Consider the following 16,765-nt stretch of genomic DNA (forward strand, 5'->3'; position numbering starts at 1 on the left):
CCCCTCACCTCCGCTCCAGTACGCTTTAGCCCAACCTGAACTATTTTAGTGCGACGATCGAGAGAAGCAGCAATTGCTCATATGATGTGTCACACCATAAACTTCAGGAAAGTAATTCATTCCAACAGTGTAATTCTAGGACTCAGGAACCAAAAATATGGCCTATTACTCATCTTTGTACCTCATAACACAGGATAACCTAAACCATATATTTATTTACACAGGAAAGGTTTAGCCAAATCAGTGTTGAATGTCAAGAGCCACTGTTACTACATTTTCGGAGTAATTACTTGCTTTATCATTTATTTTTTATTTCTGTGCCAATATTGGCCAAGAATTCGAGTCAGGCATGATGCAGGTGATGCAGATGATGCAGAAACAAAGAGCACCTACTTGAAACTTGGGAGAGCAAAACTGAATAATTGTCATGTCTTGAGTAGGTCATGAAAGCTTGAATGTGTTTATTTTGTGGTTATCTAACATCTACAGTATTTTCTCTGCTGAATGCTTTCTTCTTCTGCATGAATGAAATTTTCAGGTGCATGCACACACATATACACCGTACAGGAGGCTGGTACGTTGAATGTGTCTGGGCACATAATTCAGTCTTCACTTACCTTGGTCTAACACTGGATGAACTCAAAATCAGGGATATTTAGATAAGTCAGTCCTGGAGTAACTGAGTGTAGAGTTTGATCCCTAGATTTCCTCAATATGCTTCAGAATAAATTGTAAATCAGGGGGAAGTCCAAGAAACCCAAACAAGCGAAAAAATCCAACCAGAGCTCTGCCTGACAGTGCTGTCCCCTTTGCACAACCCTCATACGCAGAATCAGAGAATGGTTTGGGCTGGAAGGGACCTCAAAGACCATCCAGATCCAACCCCCTGCCATGGGCAGGGACACCCTCGACTAGACCAGGTTGCTCAAAGCCTCATCCAGCCTGGCCTTGAACACTTCCAGGGATGGGGCATCCACAGCTTCTCTGGGCAACCTGTTCCAGTGCCTCACCGCCCTCTCCTTGAAGAACTCCTTCCTGATATCTAATCTAAACCTCCCCACTTTCAATTTAAACCCGTTACCCCTTGTCCTGTCACTACAGGCCCTTGTAAAAAGTCCCCCCCAGCTTCCTTGTAGCCCCTTCAGGTACTGGAAGGTGCTATAAGGTCTCCCCGGAGCCTTCTCTTCTCCAGGCTGAACAAGCCCAACTCTCTCAGCCTGTCCCCATAGCAGAGGTGCTCCAGCCCTCGGAGCATCTTTGTGGCCGTCCTCTGGACTTGCTCCAATCGGTCGATTTCCTTCCTGTTGAGGGCTCCCATGGGATGCAGTTCACTTAGGAAAGCAGAGTGATCCTACAAGAAAGCAAAAGCAAGAAGAGCAGTGCAACTGAAAGGCCATTGACTAGTAGGACAGAAGAATAAGTTAAAGGTATAGTAAGCACCTGGAGGGACAGAGGGGAAAAGGAACAAAAGGTGGATGCTATTATGGAGAGTATCCATATGAAAGATGATGGACTGCTTTTGTGTTTGGGACAGGTACAGTATTTTTCTTTAGGTATATAGAAATCTCTTTAAAGACCCTGGCTTTTGAATAGTCCCTGAGATGTAGAGTGGGGCATCTGAGCTATTTCTGGGGTGCCCTGTGCTGCAGCACGGACCGAGGAGTGTGCACAAGGTCCCATGCACATCTGTCCCAGGACCAAGCAGCATTGCACCGAAGCTAGTTCCTGCCTGGTGTGGGGGATGCAAGTCTGCCGTAGTCTTTCATGGTGTTTTACTCTTCTCTTTCCCCCGTGCAAGGCTGTTGCCGAAACAGGACTCTTGTTTCCCCCTTGTCAGCTCTGTCAGCTGTGCTAATGAGTCTCTTGGACCTGATGCACGGGGCCTCGAAGGAGGAAAGGTAGCTCGGAGTCAGAGGTGGGTCTGAAAGCAGCTTTGTTTGTCTGCTGGAGTGGGTAGGTTCCCTGACCAAGTATCTGTGAAGGAAAAAATTGTCCTTAAGGCACAGAGAGCTAACTCTTTGTGATAAAGTCCTCAAGTAGCCACATAGTTGGCTTTGTCTTCGGGTAGAGGTGGTTGCCCCTGTTCCCACAGCCGTGCTCAGCCTGGGCAGCAGGTGGGCATGCGTGTAGTAATGTGCTTTTTCTTTGGCCAAAGAATTGGGGATGACTTACTGGTATGGATAACAGATCACTGCTCTATACTGTTAATACTCTGTGTTTTATATCTTGCAGCTGTGGAAAATAGCAGATTTTTTTTCTTCTTCTTTCTTAATTTTTGCAGAGATTGTGTTGTGCTGCCAGCAAACAATCTGGCATCTCATGTTGCTGTAACCAATGAATTTGTTTGTCCTCACCAGAATAACTTCTGTGGTTTGCTGTCTAAATAACCCATGCAAGCCTCTGTGTTCTCAGTTCTATCTCATCAGATGGAAGAACGTACTAATTTAAGACCGTTTCCTTGGTGAATCACCTGAGGCTTTCAAAAAGGGTGAAGTTAAGCTCTGATTTACCTGTTGTTTTACCCTACAACAGAATGATCTTTAGTGAGACTAGTCAGGAATGTAACTTCCATGCATTTATGGTCCTGATGCTGCTCTCGGCTTCAGCCAGGCAGCTGTCTCATGTGGTGTTCAGCCTTACCCCTTTATCAAGGGTATTTCGTCAGAATCATCTTTTAGCAGCAGAAATGTATCCAGCTAATAACGTGCTCAGCGATACTGACTTCTGGCTCTTTGGACAGACTATGAAGCCCCAGCTCTGGTGGGTTTATTCTTCAATTCCTCTGCTGATAAAACTTGACTTTGATTCAAAGTGTTCGTGTCAAAGGCTATGGATCTATTTTTCTTGTCGTATTTCCAGACCATGTTTTTTTGTGGCTTTTGTTCTCTAAAGGAAAGCCAAAATGTGCGCTAATTTAACCTCTCCTTTGCTTGCAGAAACAAATGAAGGTAAGGCTTGTCAGACTGGGAGCTGTCATGTGCTTGGCACTTTCTCAGGCTAGGAAGGCAGCCAGATATGCTTTGAATAAGCTTGTCTCCCTGTTGCCGAAGCCCACCAGCCCTCAGTGCTGTGGATTGTCACAGTGTAGTTGGCCGTAGTTGAAAGTGAGTTTGCTGTGAGTAGTTAGGTCGTCAGCTGTGAGGGGGGATGGTGTATGGGATGGAGATGGAGGGAAGCCTCTTGGGCTTGTGCTGTTGTGTGTGTTAAGGCTAGGGTAAAGAAAAATCACAGGTTTTCCCATTTGTTATTCCTCCTTGCTGTAGGAGTAAGGTAATGCGGGAGATCCTCCAAGGCCAGATCAAGGCAGATGGCAGAGGTGCAGATGCAGCATCTTCATGCCTCATCTGTGGGGGGGCAGATGTCGCATCTTCTGTGCGTCCTGTTGGACCTGTACCCGTGCAAACAAGACTCTCTCATATCCTGTAAAATTCCGTGTCACTCGGGAATAGCAAGCACTGTGTTTCCCCTCCCCCTCATCCTGACAAGCAAGCAGCTGTCACTTGGGTGAGGATGGGCGAGCTCCGGGGTCCGGGTGCATGCAGTGGAGGGCTTCCTTTGTTGCAGAGCTCTGAGGAAATGGGCAACGTGGGAGGAGGATTTCGTGGTGCCTTTTGTTGCTCAGCCTGGCACAAGCTGTTAAAACTTTGTCTGGTGCAGATGACCTGGACGTCTGCAGCACACAATCTCAAGAAGAAATCTCAGTAAATAAATAAGTGTCTATAAATTTGAGGCAGAAGGCAGCAGATACTTTTATTGCGGCTATTTAGTGAATCCGTTAAAACAATAAAAGGAACCAGGTTCTTTAGGCGTGGAAGGGAGTGATATCCTAGCTGGCTCCATCCTTTTGTTCTCATGTGGCGTTCCGCACCAGCAATGAGAAGGAAAGCACTTGGATAGGTGGTAGCATGTGCTGTGTTGTAAATTGTGGTACAGAGCCTCCTTAGTTTTATTATGGACTTTCATGATGGGCTTCAGTTGATGTGGACAACACTGAGAACTTGCATTAAAACCAAAAGCTTTGGCCTTCTTGAATTTTGCAGAGTTGCTCAGTTCTGCAAGTCACATCTTTCATGTACATTTTAAAAGAGGAAAAAGAAATGTGCCAGGAGGGTGGTACCAATTTTTTTTTTTTTGTACTTTTTATTCTGTTTAATCATGCAAAACTAACACTTGGCTGTAGTTTAAGAAACTTGTCATGGAAGCATATAATCTCAAGTTGTATATGCAAAGCCAGGAAAAGCCAAAAATGACACTTAGAACTTGTAAACACCAACCTGAAAAGTTTCTGGGGAAACAGATAAAATAAAAGCCCAGCATTAAGTGTGCTAAGCGTGTGCGTATGGTTAATGAGATTGCCTCCTCTGCTTTGTCACCTATTTCCTTTCAATAACTTTTGTCCGTCATCGTACAAGGGAATAAATAAAGACATTGTCAGTGGGGTTGGAAAACCAGCTATTTCTCTGACCTGGGCAGTTGTGCCTCAAACCATGGTGTATCAGTTCAGACTGACATCCTTTGATTTGTTTTTTGGTTTGGAGGTTGGTTTTGCAAGGTTAAAGCCATAAGTCATGGGGGTGACTGCTAACAACCCCTTCTCTTTTTTTTTTTTTTCATTAGGTGGCAGTGAAAGTAATTGACAAGAAAAGGGCCAAGAAGGACACCTATGTCACCAAGAATCTGCGACGGGAAGGGCAGATCCAGCAAATGATCCGCCACCCGAATATTGCTCAGCTGCTGGATATACTGGAGACGGAAAACAGCTACTACCTTGTCATGGAGCTGTGTCCTGGTGGCAACTTGATGCACAAGATCTACGAGAAAAAGAGACTCGAGGAGCACGAAGCACGCAAATATATCCGGCAGCTTATCCTGGCAGTTGAACATCTTCACCGGGCAGGAGTAGTTCACAGGTAATTGTAAAAACTCACTCTCGTAAAATTCATCTTAGAGCCTTTAAGTGGTATTTTGACATTTATTTGTATAGTAAGGAGACTTCCTTTAAAAACATATTCCTAAAGAATTTTTTGGCTAATTATGCTGATACAGTAGATGCTTATATTTTAGACATCAGAAAGTATATTCAGAAAGCATTTAAGTATGTAGCTTCAGGTGAGCACGGGGGAGCCATGCTGACTCCATGTCCTTAAAGATAAGCCTGTGCTTTGCAAAAGTAGGGCTTTTTCCCTGCAAGTAGCACAATTTTGCCTCTTCAAAGCTCTGCATCAACATTAACTAATGAATCGTTTCACTATTTCTTGACAGAGGTGATTGTGTCTGTTGTTGTACTGGTAGAAATACAGCGGTATAGGGAGGTGAACTGATTTGCCCAAAGCCTCGCAGTGACCAGCTGGGATGAAGCCTGAGTGGGACCACGGAAGTCCCTTGCTTCTGCTTCTCTGTTCTTCCCGCTTGTTTTATTGGCTTGACAGGACCTCGCAAGTTTGAAGACTGTGAAGTACAATGCAGAGTATGAACATTCAGTTCATCTCGTGATGTCTTCTCAGGAGGGATCCAGAGTTAGCATGATCCATTGCTTGCTTTCTTTAGCACCTTCACTCTATCGGTGTTTATAGCAGGATGTGGTTGTCCTTGGAGGAGTGTGCTATGAAGCTAAAAATTTACCTGGGCTCCAAGGGACACGGGACAGGTTCATCAGAGAGAAGTCAGCAGAGGGTTGCTGAGTAAGGAATAACTACCTCTGCTTGAAGTCCCTGATCAGCAAGTGGTGGAGGCTGGGAGAGTGGAGGTGAGGGTATCACACGTGGTTGCCTGTCCCTCACCCTTCCCCGCTTATGTGTTCTTGGCTGCGATGGAGACAGGAGGATGGTGGGCTGGGTGGACCTTTGGTCTGAGCCAGTATGTCTCCTCTTCTGTTCTTAGGTGTATTTGTAGGATATTGTTTAAGAAGGCGGCTCTGCTTTCCAAATTTGCGCCAACTGGTGTTAAAGTCTGGACTCCCACATACTTCCCATGTGATACTGTGCAAGTTGTGTAGGCCCCATCCACTTTGGTTATGTAGGCACGTCACAGGAGCTAGACACCTGCATGCTTTTGAGGATCTGGGACCTAATTTCCATGGCCGCGCTGACTCTGTAGAGGATGGAGAGCTGTTATATACACCTGTCCACAGGGCTGCTGGGCAGGCAGATGGCAAACCGCCTGAAGGCAGCCCACAGCCAGCTCCTCCAGCTGTGTCCAGCTGTGTGCTGAGCTGCCTACCACTGTGCAGTGCTGCTGGGTGCTGCTGGCTTGGTGGAATTCCATGCGCTCTGAAAACTGCTTTTTTTGGTCTTGAATCTCTCTGTATGTTCCCTGTGATCCATTAGGGATAAATGTCACGTGCACATACATACTTGGGTATACTGAGGTCTTATCTCGAGCTAAATTTCTGGTACCACTGTAATATAAATATTTCAGCAGCCACCAGGTCTATTCTGCAGGTGCTCTGTCAGCAGCTAAACAGCTGATCTCTTTAAATTATTAACCACCCAGTTTGGGGCATGGACAAGGAAGAAGTCTACTTACTGCTTTAAAGGGTCAATTGATATCCGTTGCGTACAGGGAGAGAGAGGAAGGAGAAAGGTCAGAGTTTCTGAGATGGGCAGAGGAAAACCTGGCAGGAACAAGATGAACACATTTAGCTTTTAAAAGCAGCACTGAGTTCAGCAGCAGTTCCTCTCCCTGAAAAATTTACCCTCTGCATAGTGGCTTATGGGGCTTTGGTAGGTGTGGTTTTGATTCCCTTCTTTTTCAGAGAGGATTCAAACCCACATTTTGTACCAAAATAGCTCATTCACTAGGTACAAGCTAGAATTGAGAGGCTACTGTAGTGGAAAGAAGGCAAGGCTTGGGGGTCCAGGGAGAACAGGAGCACGAGTTCCCATACAGATGCTGCAGCTGGCAGCAGTTTTGGCCCTCACCCTCTCTTTCTCTCTGCTGCCTCTGTGAACCTAAGTGCAGCTCGTGGAGACTGATGTGTGTGGGACCTTCGTGAGCAGGGAGAGGAAGCAGCCCTGGAAATACTGACATGCTCTGCTGCATCGCACAGCTGAGCTCTCTCCATCCAGCCCCGTGGGGTTGGATTAATCCTTACCCCAAAGGCAGCATACTCCAGCCACTCCATTTCTCAAATCACAGCGTGGCACAGAGCTTGTCCATGGGATTCTTCCATCCAGATAATGAGCAGGTCCCATTCTGCTTAACTGATAACATTTGACAGGCTCACAGGCAGTATATCTGCAAGTATTTTCTCTAGCTTAACGGTTCAATGTCTTGACTTACTCTGCACAGTATACAGAGCAGCATAGAGATGCAGAAAATACACTGATGGCATGATCCAGATTTATTCTCCTGGCTCTCTGTGAGAAAAAGAGGGAGAAAGAATAAGAGTTACCCCAGGAGTTGGCCTTCAGCGTCTTGGGCTTTTGACCGTGGCAACTCTAAAAACAGACCACTCAATCGGCAACTGAAGAGGGGGAAAAAATAGTGCAGCAGTCTGATTCACTCTCACCCTGGATGAAATGGCAATGTTCTGTTGTTGTTATTGTTGTTATTTTTAAAGCAGGTAAAAATAACAGCACTTTCATCTACGTGGTGATCTGTGGGTGTTTGCATTCACTGCGTGTGAAACAAAACACAGCATCCTAGGCCAGGAAGCGGTCTACTGTGGGTCTCTCTCCAAGTGCTTTCGTCGTTCAGACTGCATGGGGCAGGGCATTGAAAAGTATTCACCAACTATTTTCTTACAAAAGTCACCAGCATTTTTGTCTGCATTGTTTGGGGTATAATATAGATGATTTGCCCTGTTCTGTAACTCAGGATGAAAAAAATCCAGATCAAATAAATTGCATGAAATTTGGTTACGTTATTTGATGAATATTACTCCGTGAGCTTCATGACTCAGATTCAAGACTTGGCGTGGCAGAAAAGCGCTCTGATCTTTGGACACAAGCTGGGACCCAGAACTCAGTGGAAATGCTTCTGTTAAGAGGCACTGATGCACAAACAGCCTAAAATTAAAAAACTTCAAGAAACCTCATTTTGGTTAGCGAGGTTAAAGAACCCCAAAACTCACGTTTGACTCCATAGATGTATTTTAAACTATAAATATTTCATCTCCTATGATGGATGAAGACTGCAAGCTCCTGAATGCAGAAGCTATGTCTTTGGTGAGGGGTGTCCAGTGTTCAGAACTCCTTGGCTGCTCGCTGAAAAAAGAAATGCTGCTATTCTATATATAATTGTGTGTAATCATTTGTGTTTCATGTCTTCTATCAGAAGAGCCAGTTGGTTGCTAAAAATATACTTGCAACAAGCTCAGCTGTGAATCAGGTAGGAATATTTATCTTTCCCTCTGACAGAGGAAAACAAACCCAAATGGCAGTATCTGGTGAAGCTTTCTCTTTTCAGAGGGTGTTTACATAGGCCTTCATGCTGTCAAAAAGCAGGATGAACAATAAGCCCCTTGGGAGCGTGAGGACAACAGAGAAAATGAAGTGAAAGCCTTGGTGCTTGCCACTGCATCCCACAGGAAATTCTCAACAACCCTTTTAAAGTAATTTTAACAAAATTCAATCCCATTCAGTGCAATTACTGTCAGGATGTCAAAGAAAAGAATTTAATAATGTATTGGTAGCAAAGATAGCTTTCTGTATTCCCCCTTTTTCTGTCTTCATGGCAGCGTATTTGTACCTTCCACTGCCATTTTGTAATTAAAAGCAGATCAGGAGTTTGAAAGACACAAAAAAAACCCCAAGGTTTTGAGCAGAGTTTACATATTTTTCCATGATCCCTTTCCCTAGGAGAGTAAGGTGGTGCCATATGATCCAGTTGCTCAGGGTGCTACGGGATTTCTGCCTTGGTACCCACTACATTGACATGTTGGCTTTGATAACTTCCATGCTGTTAATTTTAAGTGCCAGTAGTCTGGCTGCCAATGCAATATTTATGACAGATCCTGCACTACAGAACAAAATTTCCTTTTGAAGTGCAAAGCTAGTTTGTCTTTTTATTCTGTGTCAGATTTTAAAATTACCTTTGGGCATTCTCTCGTGGAGTACTCTGCTGTAAACAAACCAAACATTGTTTCAGTGAAGACAATAGACTGAATTACTCTTTTACAGAGGCAACCGCACTGAATTCATTGACGTTGTGACTGATAGAAGAATCAGGCACAATAATTAATATTTTGATAACAAAGCCCTTAAAGTGTATGTTGGTGTGATGATAAACCCAAATCTCTGCAACCTTTCCAACTCACCTCCAGCTCTTGCATGGGGCTAGGAAGTGAGCTTACGAGTTGGTAGTTAAGGGGTGATTGGTTTTTTTTGTGTTGCTGCTCTGATTAAAAATAAGGTGCAGGAGACAGCAGCCAACAACTGCTGCTTTGCAGCTGCTTGCTGGTAAACCCTTCCTTCTCATCCCTCCTCCCCCAGACAAGAAATCAAGTGAAATGCAAAAACTTCAAATGTGCTGTCTGATGCCTGCAATGGCATGGAATAAGCTCCTTTCGAAAGAACGCTGAGCTGACAGCTGGAGCCAGGGGTAGCTCGCTCAGTGGAGTCACTGGCTGGAGCTGAGCTTTCCAAAGTGGACTGTGGAGCTCTAAGCATAGCCAGAGACAAATCCACCCCATCAGCAGCAGAGCAAACTCCCAACCAAACCATCCCATGAAGAAGGTGTATTTTCAAATTCAGGGAACGCTGACTGTACGCTGCTAGCTTCACAAGCTGACAAGGCATAAATATATGCTGATTCTCCGCGCTGTGGAAATGCAGCTTGGTCCTTCATGAGTGTCTGCGTTCTTCATAGGTTTGACTAACTTGTACCATAGTTAGACTCCCTCAGCATCATGGAACTAACCCCTCTAGAAAAGGTAAAATGTTTTGCTCCTTTTGTATTGTAATCACTGAGGGTATTTTTAAGTTTTTCAGCAATAAATGCTGAGAATTTGCTTAAGGGGGGAAAAAAATCCTTTAGTCCTGTCTTTTGAGGAGCTGTGACAGTAAGGAACAAGATCGGATTTACTTCAGGGAAGGAAAGAAAGTCTCCAGCAACTGTTTTTCATCTCCCCACGTCAGCCCCACACACCACAGCACGCGCTGCTGGCATAAGGGAGTGCTTGCCCAGCCTTTCCAGTTGCAAAGCAGCCGTGTCTGGCTCTGGGAACCCACCAAGAAGTGCAAGCCACGTGCAAAACTGTGAGGACCTTTGAGTCCACACGGACCAGCACGTCTTCCCATTGACTTCATCAAGGACTTCAATTGCTGCGTGTGTCGTAGCTGGTAACTTGTGTTCCCTCTTGCACTATGCAGCTATTAAAAACATGCAGAAACTCCACTGACTGTAGTAAGTGAGGTGGTATGTGCATATAGTGCATGCAACTCAGGGTTTCCTAACACTTCTTGGGTGCAATGGTGCTACTTTTTCCGTTGCAATGAATTTTAAGGTAAACATTCAAGCAAAGCAGCAACTCAGATAAGTCTCTCTCTGTAAAAAACAATTAAAGGTTGAATTGGACAGAACTGGCATAATAAAGAATTTAGGAAGTTTGAGGAAATCGGTCCTGTCTCCAGGATGAGCCTAAGGCAGATACGTAATTGGATTTTACCACTGTACTTTTTGTCAAAAAGAAATAATGGATAATCTATTGCATTGTTAAAGTCATAGAATCACAGAATGGTTTGGGTTGGAAGGGACCTTAAAGACCATCTGGTTCCAACCCCCCTGCCATGGGCAGGGACACCTTCAACTAGACCAGGTTGCTCAAAGCCACATCCAGCCTGGCCTTGAACACTTCCAGGGATGGGGCATCCACAGCTTCTCTGGGCAACCTGTTCCAGTGCCTCACCACCCTCTCCGGTAAGAATTTATTCCTGATATCTAATCTAAATCTCCCCGCTTTCGATTTACTTGTCACCTGAAGTATTTACTGAATAACCCTTCTGTCCTGATGGGCACGGATCTTGTTCAGACCTGCAGGCTCTCTTTGCACTGCTGCTGTTCTGGCTGCGGTACTTGCCGCCTCTGTGCCCCACTGCCAGCCTACTGCAGGTGATCGGGCTGCCCGGGGTCCTTCCCAGTGCACACCCACAGGCCCACATCTACGCAGCAGCAGTTCTCCAACTATGGTTTAGTCTGGGTATTTTTGGTTTGGTTTCGTATGGCTTTTGCTTCGCATTTCTAAGGCTGGTTTGTGTGGGATCATCTCATTAGGTTGTATCAAGGAGTAAAAACCTGTTGTCCTAGCTCCCACTGTCAAACCATAAAAAAGTGCTTTCATATTGACATGGGTTGTCAAAAATCTGGTGCATATGGACTATAAGATAAGTTGCCACTTACCAGCAAATCTGCTGAGAATAGACATATGGGTAAACATCTTTAATTAACCATGTCTGATTGCACTCTATACTGAATCTACATTTATTTTTTTTTTCCTCTGATAGCTTTAAAATGCCATGTAATATTTACCTTTAGTTTTATTTTTTTAACCTTGTATCCCTTTTAACATAATTTCTCGTGTTTATGTTTAGCCCTCTTGTCACTCATTTATTATTCTAATTGCCCGTGTGTCTTTTCTCCTCAACTTCAGACTTTCATATTTCCTTTCCCTTGCCTTTATTTTCAGTCTTACTACTTCTTAGCCAGTTTAATATACTTAGAGCTTCCAAATGGTCTTTCTCCTTGCTTTGGGACACTGTACTGAGCATTGCAGTGTGTGATCCAGAGCTCTGTGTGCTTCTGTTGATTTCAGCTTAGGTTTGGGTTTTGGTGGTGGTTTTGGGTTTTTTTCATCTTTCCCATACTGTTTTTTTGGCAGTCTCTCCTGTTAAATTCCAGGCCCTGATATCTTTCTAGAGGCTAATCATACTGTTTGTGAAAACCTCCACCTGCAAGCAATAAAAACGCAAGACATTAAGAAATAAGCCTCTTTTTGGCAGTAGAGGGAAGCAGAAGAGGGTTAATCTGGATCCATCTGGCAGGGCACATCAGTCTTGTATCAAGCCATTTCTCAGCAGCAGTGGTTGTCCTACGAGGGAAACACCTTTTGGAGGATGCATGGCGGTGGGTCTGCAGCGCTGTCATGGCATTTGGAGTCTCCCACAGATGTGGAGAGGGATGCCATGGATGCCAGTTCATGGGGTGCACAGCCCAAGGCAGGTGCTCGCCCTCGGAGCAGGAGCAGGGCTGGAGAGTGGGCTCTTTGTAGGTTGGGTCTTGGTCAAAATATGGCCAAATGTGGTGACATCTCTGCTGTGGTATTTGAAATTAGCTGTCACTTTTGACGTGGCTGGTTTCCTCAAGTTCACACATGGGTTACTGCCAGAAGAGGGAACATAATCCTCTCCTCCTGTCTCTCAGGCTGGTGCTTTATTGACTGAGTTACTGGTGCAGAAGGCGGTCCTCAGGAAGTGTTTGCCTGGACACTCTAGGAAAGCCTGGATATCGCTCCTGAATACCTGAAATTTGCAAAATATTGTTCTTCAGTAGATGTATATAGTACTTCCCCCATTTCTTTTCACGCGTGAAGCAAGGAAGAGGCGCAAGAAATGCTCACTGGGGTGTAGAAACATCTGTTTGGAGAAGGTCCTTGCAGTTGTGGTGATGAAGTGAGTTGCATGCTACCTGCAAGTAGTCTTCTGCCTCAGGTTTATCTGAAACACAGCATGGGCATAAAATGAAACAGAAAGGAAGGTTTTAAAAAAGACTTGGAGTTGGTCACAGCTATTTTTCTTTCTTTCCCAGACCCTTTCACGTGGCAGTACTATGGTTTGGTTGGTTTACTTGTCTTATTTTATTAAGCCTTATAGCTTCAACTGTAATAGAGGCATCCTTCATTACTCCCTTTGCCTCACAAAGGCAAAATACCATGGATGTCACTGACTTCCCCTAATTATAGCTGATGGCTTTATTACCCAGATTTTTCCGAAGCACGCTGAGAGAAGCAGCACTGCCTGTCTGAGCTATTGATATCCCGCCATGCTGATTGTTAGAAATATTTTATGTCTGGATGGGGAAAAATTCTTGTGATAAAGACACAGCCAACTGCTAGAGGTCATGGACAAGTTGTGTAGCAACCTAAATGATTTATTCGTATTATACTTAATGCTTCATCTCTACAGTTTGGGGTTTGGGGTGGTTTTGTGTGGGGGTGAGTGATCTCTGGGATATTTTTCTTCCGTAGAACATGGCTTAGGAAGGCACAACCACATTCTTAAGTGATGAAAGGGCACGTGTAAAGTGAACAATGTGCTGATGTACATCCCTGAAGGAGGGTTGGTCATCTTGTAGGAGCAGACTGCTTTCATTTTTATTCTCGCTCTCCCGAACCTGGTCCAGGCCCTGACCTGTGCAGTGGCTCTGTGCGGTCAGGCAGGGTGGCATGGTGAAGAAAACACTATTGTGGCACTCAGAAAACTGGTGTGGCTTCTTCTCTTGGCTTTGCTACTGGCCTTTAGGATGACATTGGGCAAGTCATTTCAATCCCTCAGCCTCAGTTTTTACTGCTAACGTATGGGAGTACCAATGCTGACCACCTGTATAAGGAGCTGAGATGCTTCATCCCCAAGAAAGGTTGATTCTGTACTCCCTTGTAGACAATAGCAGAGGACTGATGTTTGAATTCTCAGATCGCTGCAGAAGAAGGTTTATTCTTCAGCTGTGGTCAGTAAAGAGCCTTCGGTTGTGAAGAGTAGTAAGCAAGTGACCTCCAGTTCCAAAAATGTATATTTGAAATGTTTCCAGTGTATAAGAGTTCTGCAAACTTTTAGGTACGTGAGAGATTTTAAGAACCTGATTAATTACTGGATGTACTGACAAACGTTTATAAAGTCATTTTGTTCCTGAAGAATAGGTGTGAAGCTGTGTGTGAAAGCACTGGTAGTTTTGGAGAGGAGACAATACATGGGGCTTTCTGTTTGAATGTGGAACTGTGTGCACTGCTTTCATTATATGTGTTATTACATATGAATCTTGGAAATACACTGATGAGTGTGATGGGAAGCTGCTTCATTATTTTGGAGGCTCACTCAAAATATTTTATTTCTTTCAGAGACTTGAAGATAGAAAATCTGTTGCTAGATGAAGACAACAATATCAAGCTTATTGGTATGAACCCAGTTTGGCAATTCCAGTAATTAAAATCGGTAGTTTTATAAAGAGAGTTTTTGAGACTTCATAATCCTCCATGTGACAACTGCTAATGTTGCTGCAGAGAGGAGCTGAGAGAGTATAGATAGCAATCAAGCTGTTCCTGGCAACATCTTGTGAAAAAAATGTTCCAAATAATTCAGCTTTAACTGGGTATGGGAATAATCCTACATTTTTAACCAACAGCTTTCATATTCAAATTGGGAACTTTGTAAAGAATTAAAGAATTTACACCACAGAAGTAATTTATTTTATTATCTTGATAATATCGTATTTACTAAGGGTTGGATTCTGCCCCCATATGCATATGCTTCCACTGAAGTCAGTGGGAGTTGCACACATTTTTAGCAGCTGGCAAAATTCGGTCCTATATTTGTATTTGTTAAATTTGCTTCCAGCACCCAATATAAAATTGGTTTAGAGGGCTGTTAAAAAATAAACAAGATCAACGATAGAGTCTTGATTGTATTTGGGTATCAGTTGTACGCCGCACTCGATTCATTCAGGTTGTGCAGACATTTTAGATTAATCATCAGCGGGTATAGTCTCTCAGTGACTTTGCCCAACTCCCATTAATGTTAATGTGGGCATGAGAAGAAAACATTCCCGACATAAAATAAACCCCAAACATCTGTTTATATTTACGCCTACACTTTTGCCAACAGCAGTGTCTGTGGTTGCAGACTTAAAAACTCGATTGACTTGCTTTCTTCAAAAGGTTTCATGATCTGAGAAGTGATGAAAAACACTTAATGTTCAGGTCAAATGGACACTCACTGTAACGTATAAAGTATCTCCAAACAAGCAAGAAGAGGATGGTTAATGGAATTTGAAATATTCAAAATTTACTAGGGAATTCAGTCTGTGGAAGTATTACCCTGACTTCTAGTCATTACTCTGTAGCGAATCAACCGACTCCAGGAAAGTAATAGCAAGAGAACTCTGCATTACCTACCTCAGCTACAGGTCAAGAGGATACCGATATGTTACCATGAATCATTCATCAGTAATGATGGATACCACCCATTATCTTGATTTAGCAGATAAGTGAGACCAGATGGTTTGCCAGAGTGCTGTATGAACATCTGATAGATTTAAAGAATTTCTATAACTTTCCCATTATCGGGTGTTTGATTACACAACAGTATGTGAACTTGACATCCAAACCCAGACCTAATCAGATGATACGTGTACAATTAAAACTCGCATGCCAAAAACTGACTTCAGAATTGTTCCTGCAGTTTCGTTTGCCTCGGTTGCATAGAAAGGTCTCCTTGCAGTGGGTGGTGTGGGAAGAATAGAGAAAAGAGTCAGTTTGATCTTCTGTAGCCTTGCTGGTGTTGAAATAAATTGTCTTCGGGTCTGCAGCCTGATGTTTTAAGCAAAGCAGATTGTACCCAGTATGTATTTTAAAGCAAAGCAATTAAATCCCACTGTCCAACTGGGTATGTTATAGAAAAAATATAGGTTGCTTTATTAGTAATAATTTTGCTGTACGTAAAACCTGATTTAATATCACGGTCAGCTCACGCCGTATCTCGCTAGCGATGCTGGTGATCTCTGGTTGTTCACCCTGGAAGCAATGTCTCCATCTTGCATGCTCTGTCCGCTGCGCTTGTGGGGAAAGCTGGAGCGGGGGCTGCAGAAACCAGGCTCAGGTCCCTGGGCAACCTCTCCTCACCAACACCTCTTTTCCAGGTGGTAGCAGCAGTAGTACTTGAGCTGCCGTGCAGCTTTCTATTGGCACCAGGGTTTCCCAGAACAAGGAAAATTTTCCAACACCTGTCTGTGTCTGGTGGAATAGACGAGATGGTAATTTATAGACCAGATAAATTACTCCCCTTCCTCCTCCCTGCCTGTTCCCTCACTCAGCTCATTCAGTGCTTCGTACAGTATTTTATATAGTCTATCTTTCTAGAAATGTGATGGATCAGTCGTGTCGTCATATAGTCCTGCCTAGGAAGGTTCTTCAGGAGTGAAGAACATGTTTTGAGGAATTAGGTGCTGCTTTTCATGCTTGGGAGAAGAGTCTTCGAGCTGCAAAACCAACTCACATTAACTGCTTTGGGATGGGATCTTGCTCTCTGTGTCCTGTGCAGCAGCAAGCACACTAGTACCTAATAAAAATGTTGCTTTTGAGTAACTGTGAATTCCACCATAAAGGAAAAAGGTCAAATGAAGATTAAAAATGTACCAGGAAGTAACACTGAAAGTCCCTGCTTGTTCATGCATTTCAGCGAGAACTGAATCCCTTGAGTCCTTTTCTTCACCCAGCTGTTTAATGGCACCTTGCTTTTGTTACTCTTTTTAGCTATGTGACAAGGTGGTTTATAATGTGTTCTTAGATAGTATTATTAGAAAAAATCTTATGGACTTATTCTTAGCTGTCTGTTGTCTCAAATCTAAGAGCATCAGGATTGGAAACACTGGAAATAATAATTCACTTCATCTACTAGCCCTTGGTGGTAGGTGCCTGATAGAGATGCCGTGAAAACCCACTCATGGGCCATGACAAGTCCTTGGTGTCCTGCTCGAGGACTTGTGTCACCGAAAGGACCCTGCCAATACGTGGGTAGCTCTGTGGGTCTCTGGTCAAACTTGTCCACGAGCTTGCTGC

The 16,765-nt window shown here is 44.0% G+C and overlaps 1 protein-coding gene across 1 annotated transcript in view; it reads left to right on the forward strand.

The window, feature by feature from the left end:
- Positions 1-2,936: 2,936 nt before the first annotated feature.
- The window catches only part of HUNK (hormonally up-regulated Neu-associated kinase), a gene marked incomplete at its 5' end in the record, with an annotated part of 39,008 nt that continues 25,179 nt past the window's right edge, over positions 2,937-16,765 (forward strand). The window contains 3 exons of the mRNA XM_010156775.1: positions 2,937-2,948; positions 4,618-4,910; positions 14,051-14,106. Of these exons, the coding sequence (XP_010155077.1) occupies positions 2,937-2,948; positions 4,618-4,910; positions 14,051-14,106 (361 nt within the window). The remainder of the gene's footprint in view (positions 2,949-4,617; positions 4,911-14,050; positions 14,107-16,765) is intronic.

Source organism: Eurypyga helias, unplaced genomic scaffold (genome assembly GCF_000690775.1).
Source record: "Eurypyga helias isolate BGI_N326 unplaced genomic scaffold, ASM69077v1 scaffold31098, whole genome shotgun sequence".
Taxonomy (NCBI): domain Eukaryota; kingdom Metazoa; phylum Chordata; class Aves; order Eurypygiformes; family Eurypygidae; genus Eurypyga; species Eurypyga helias.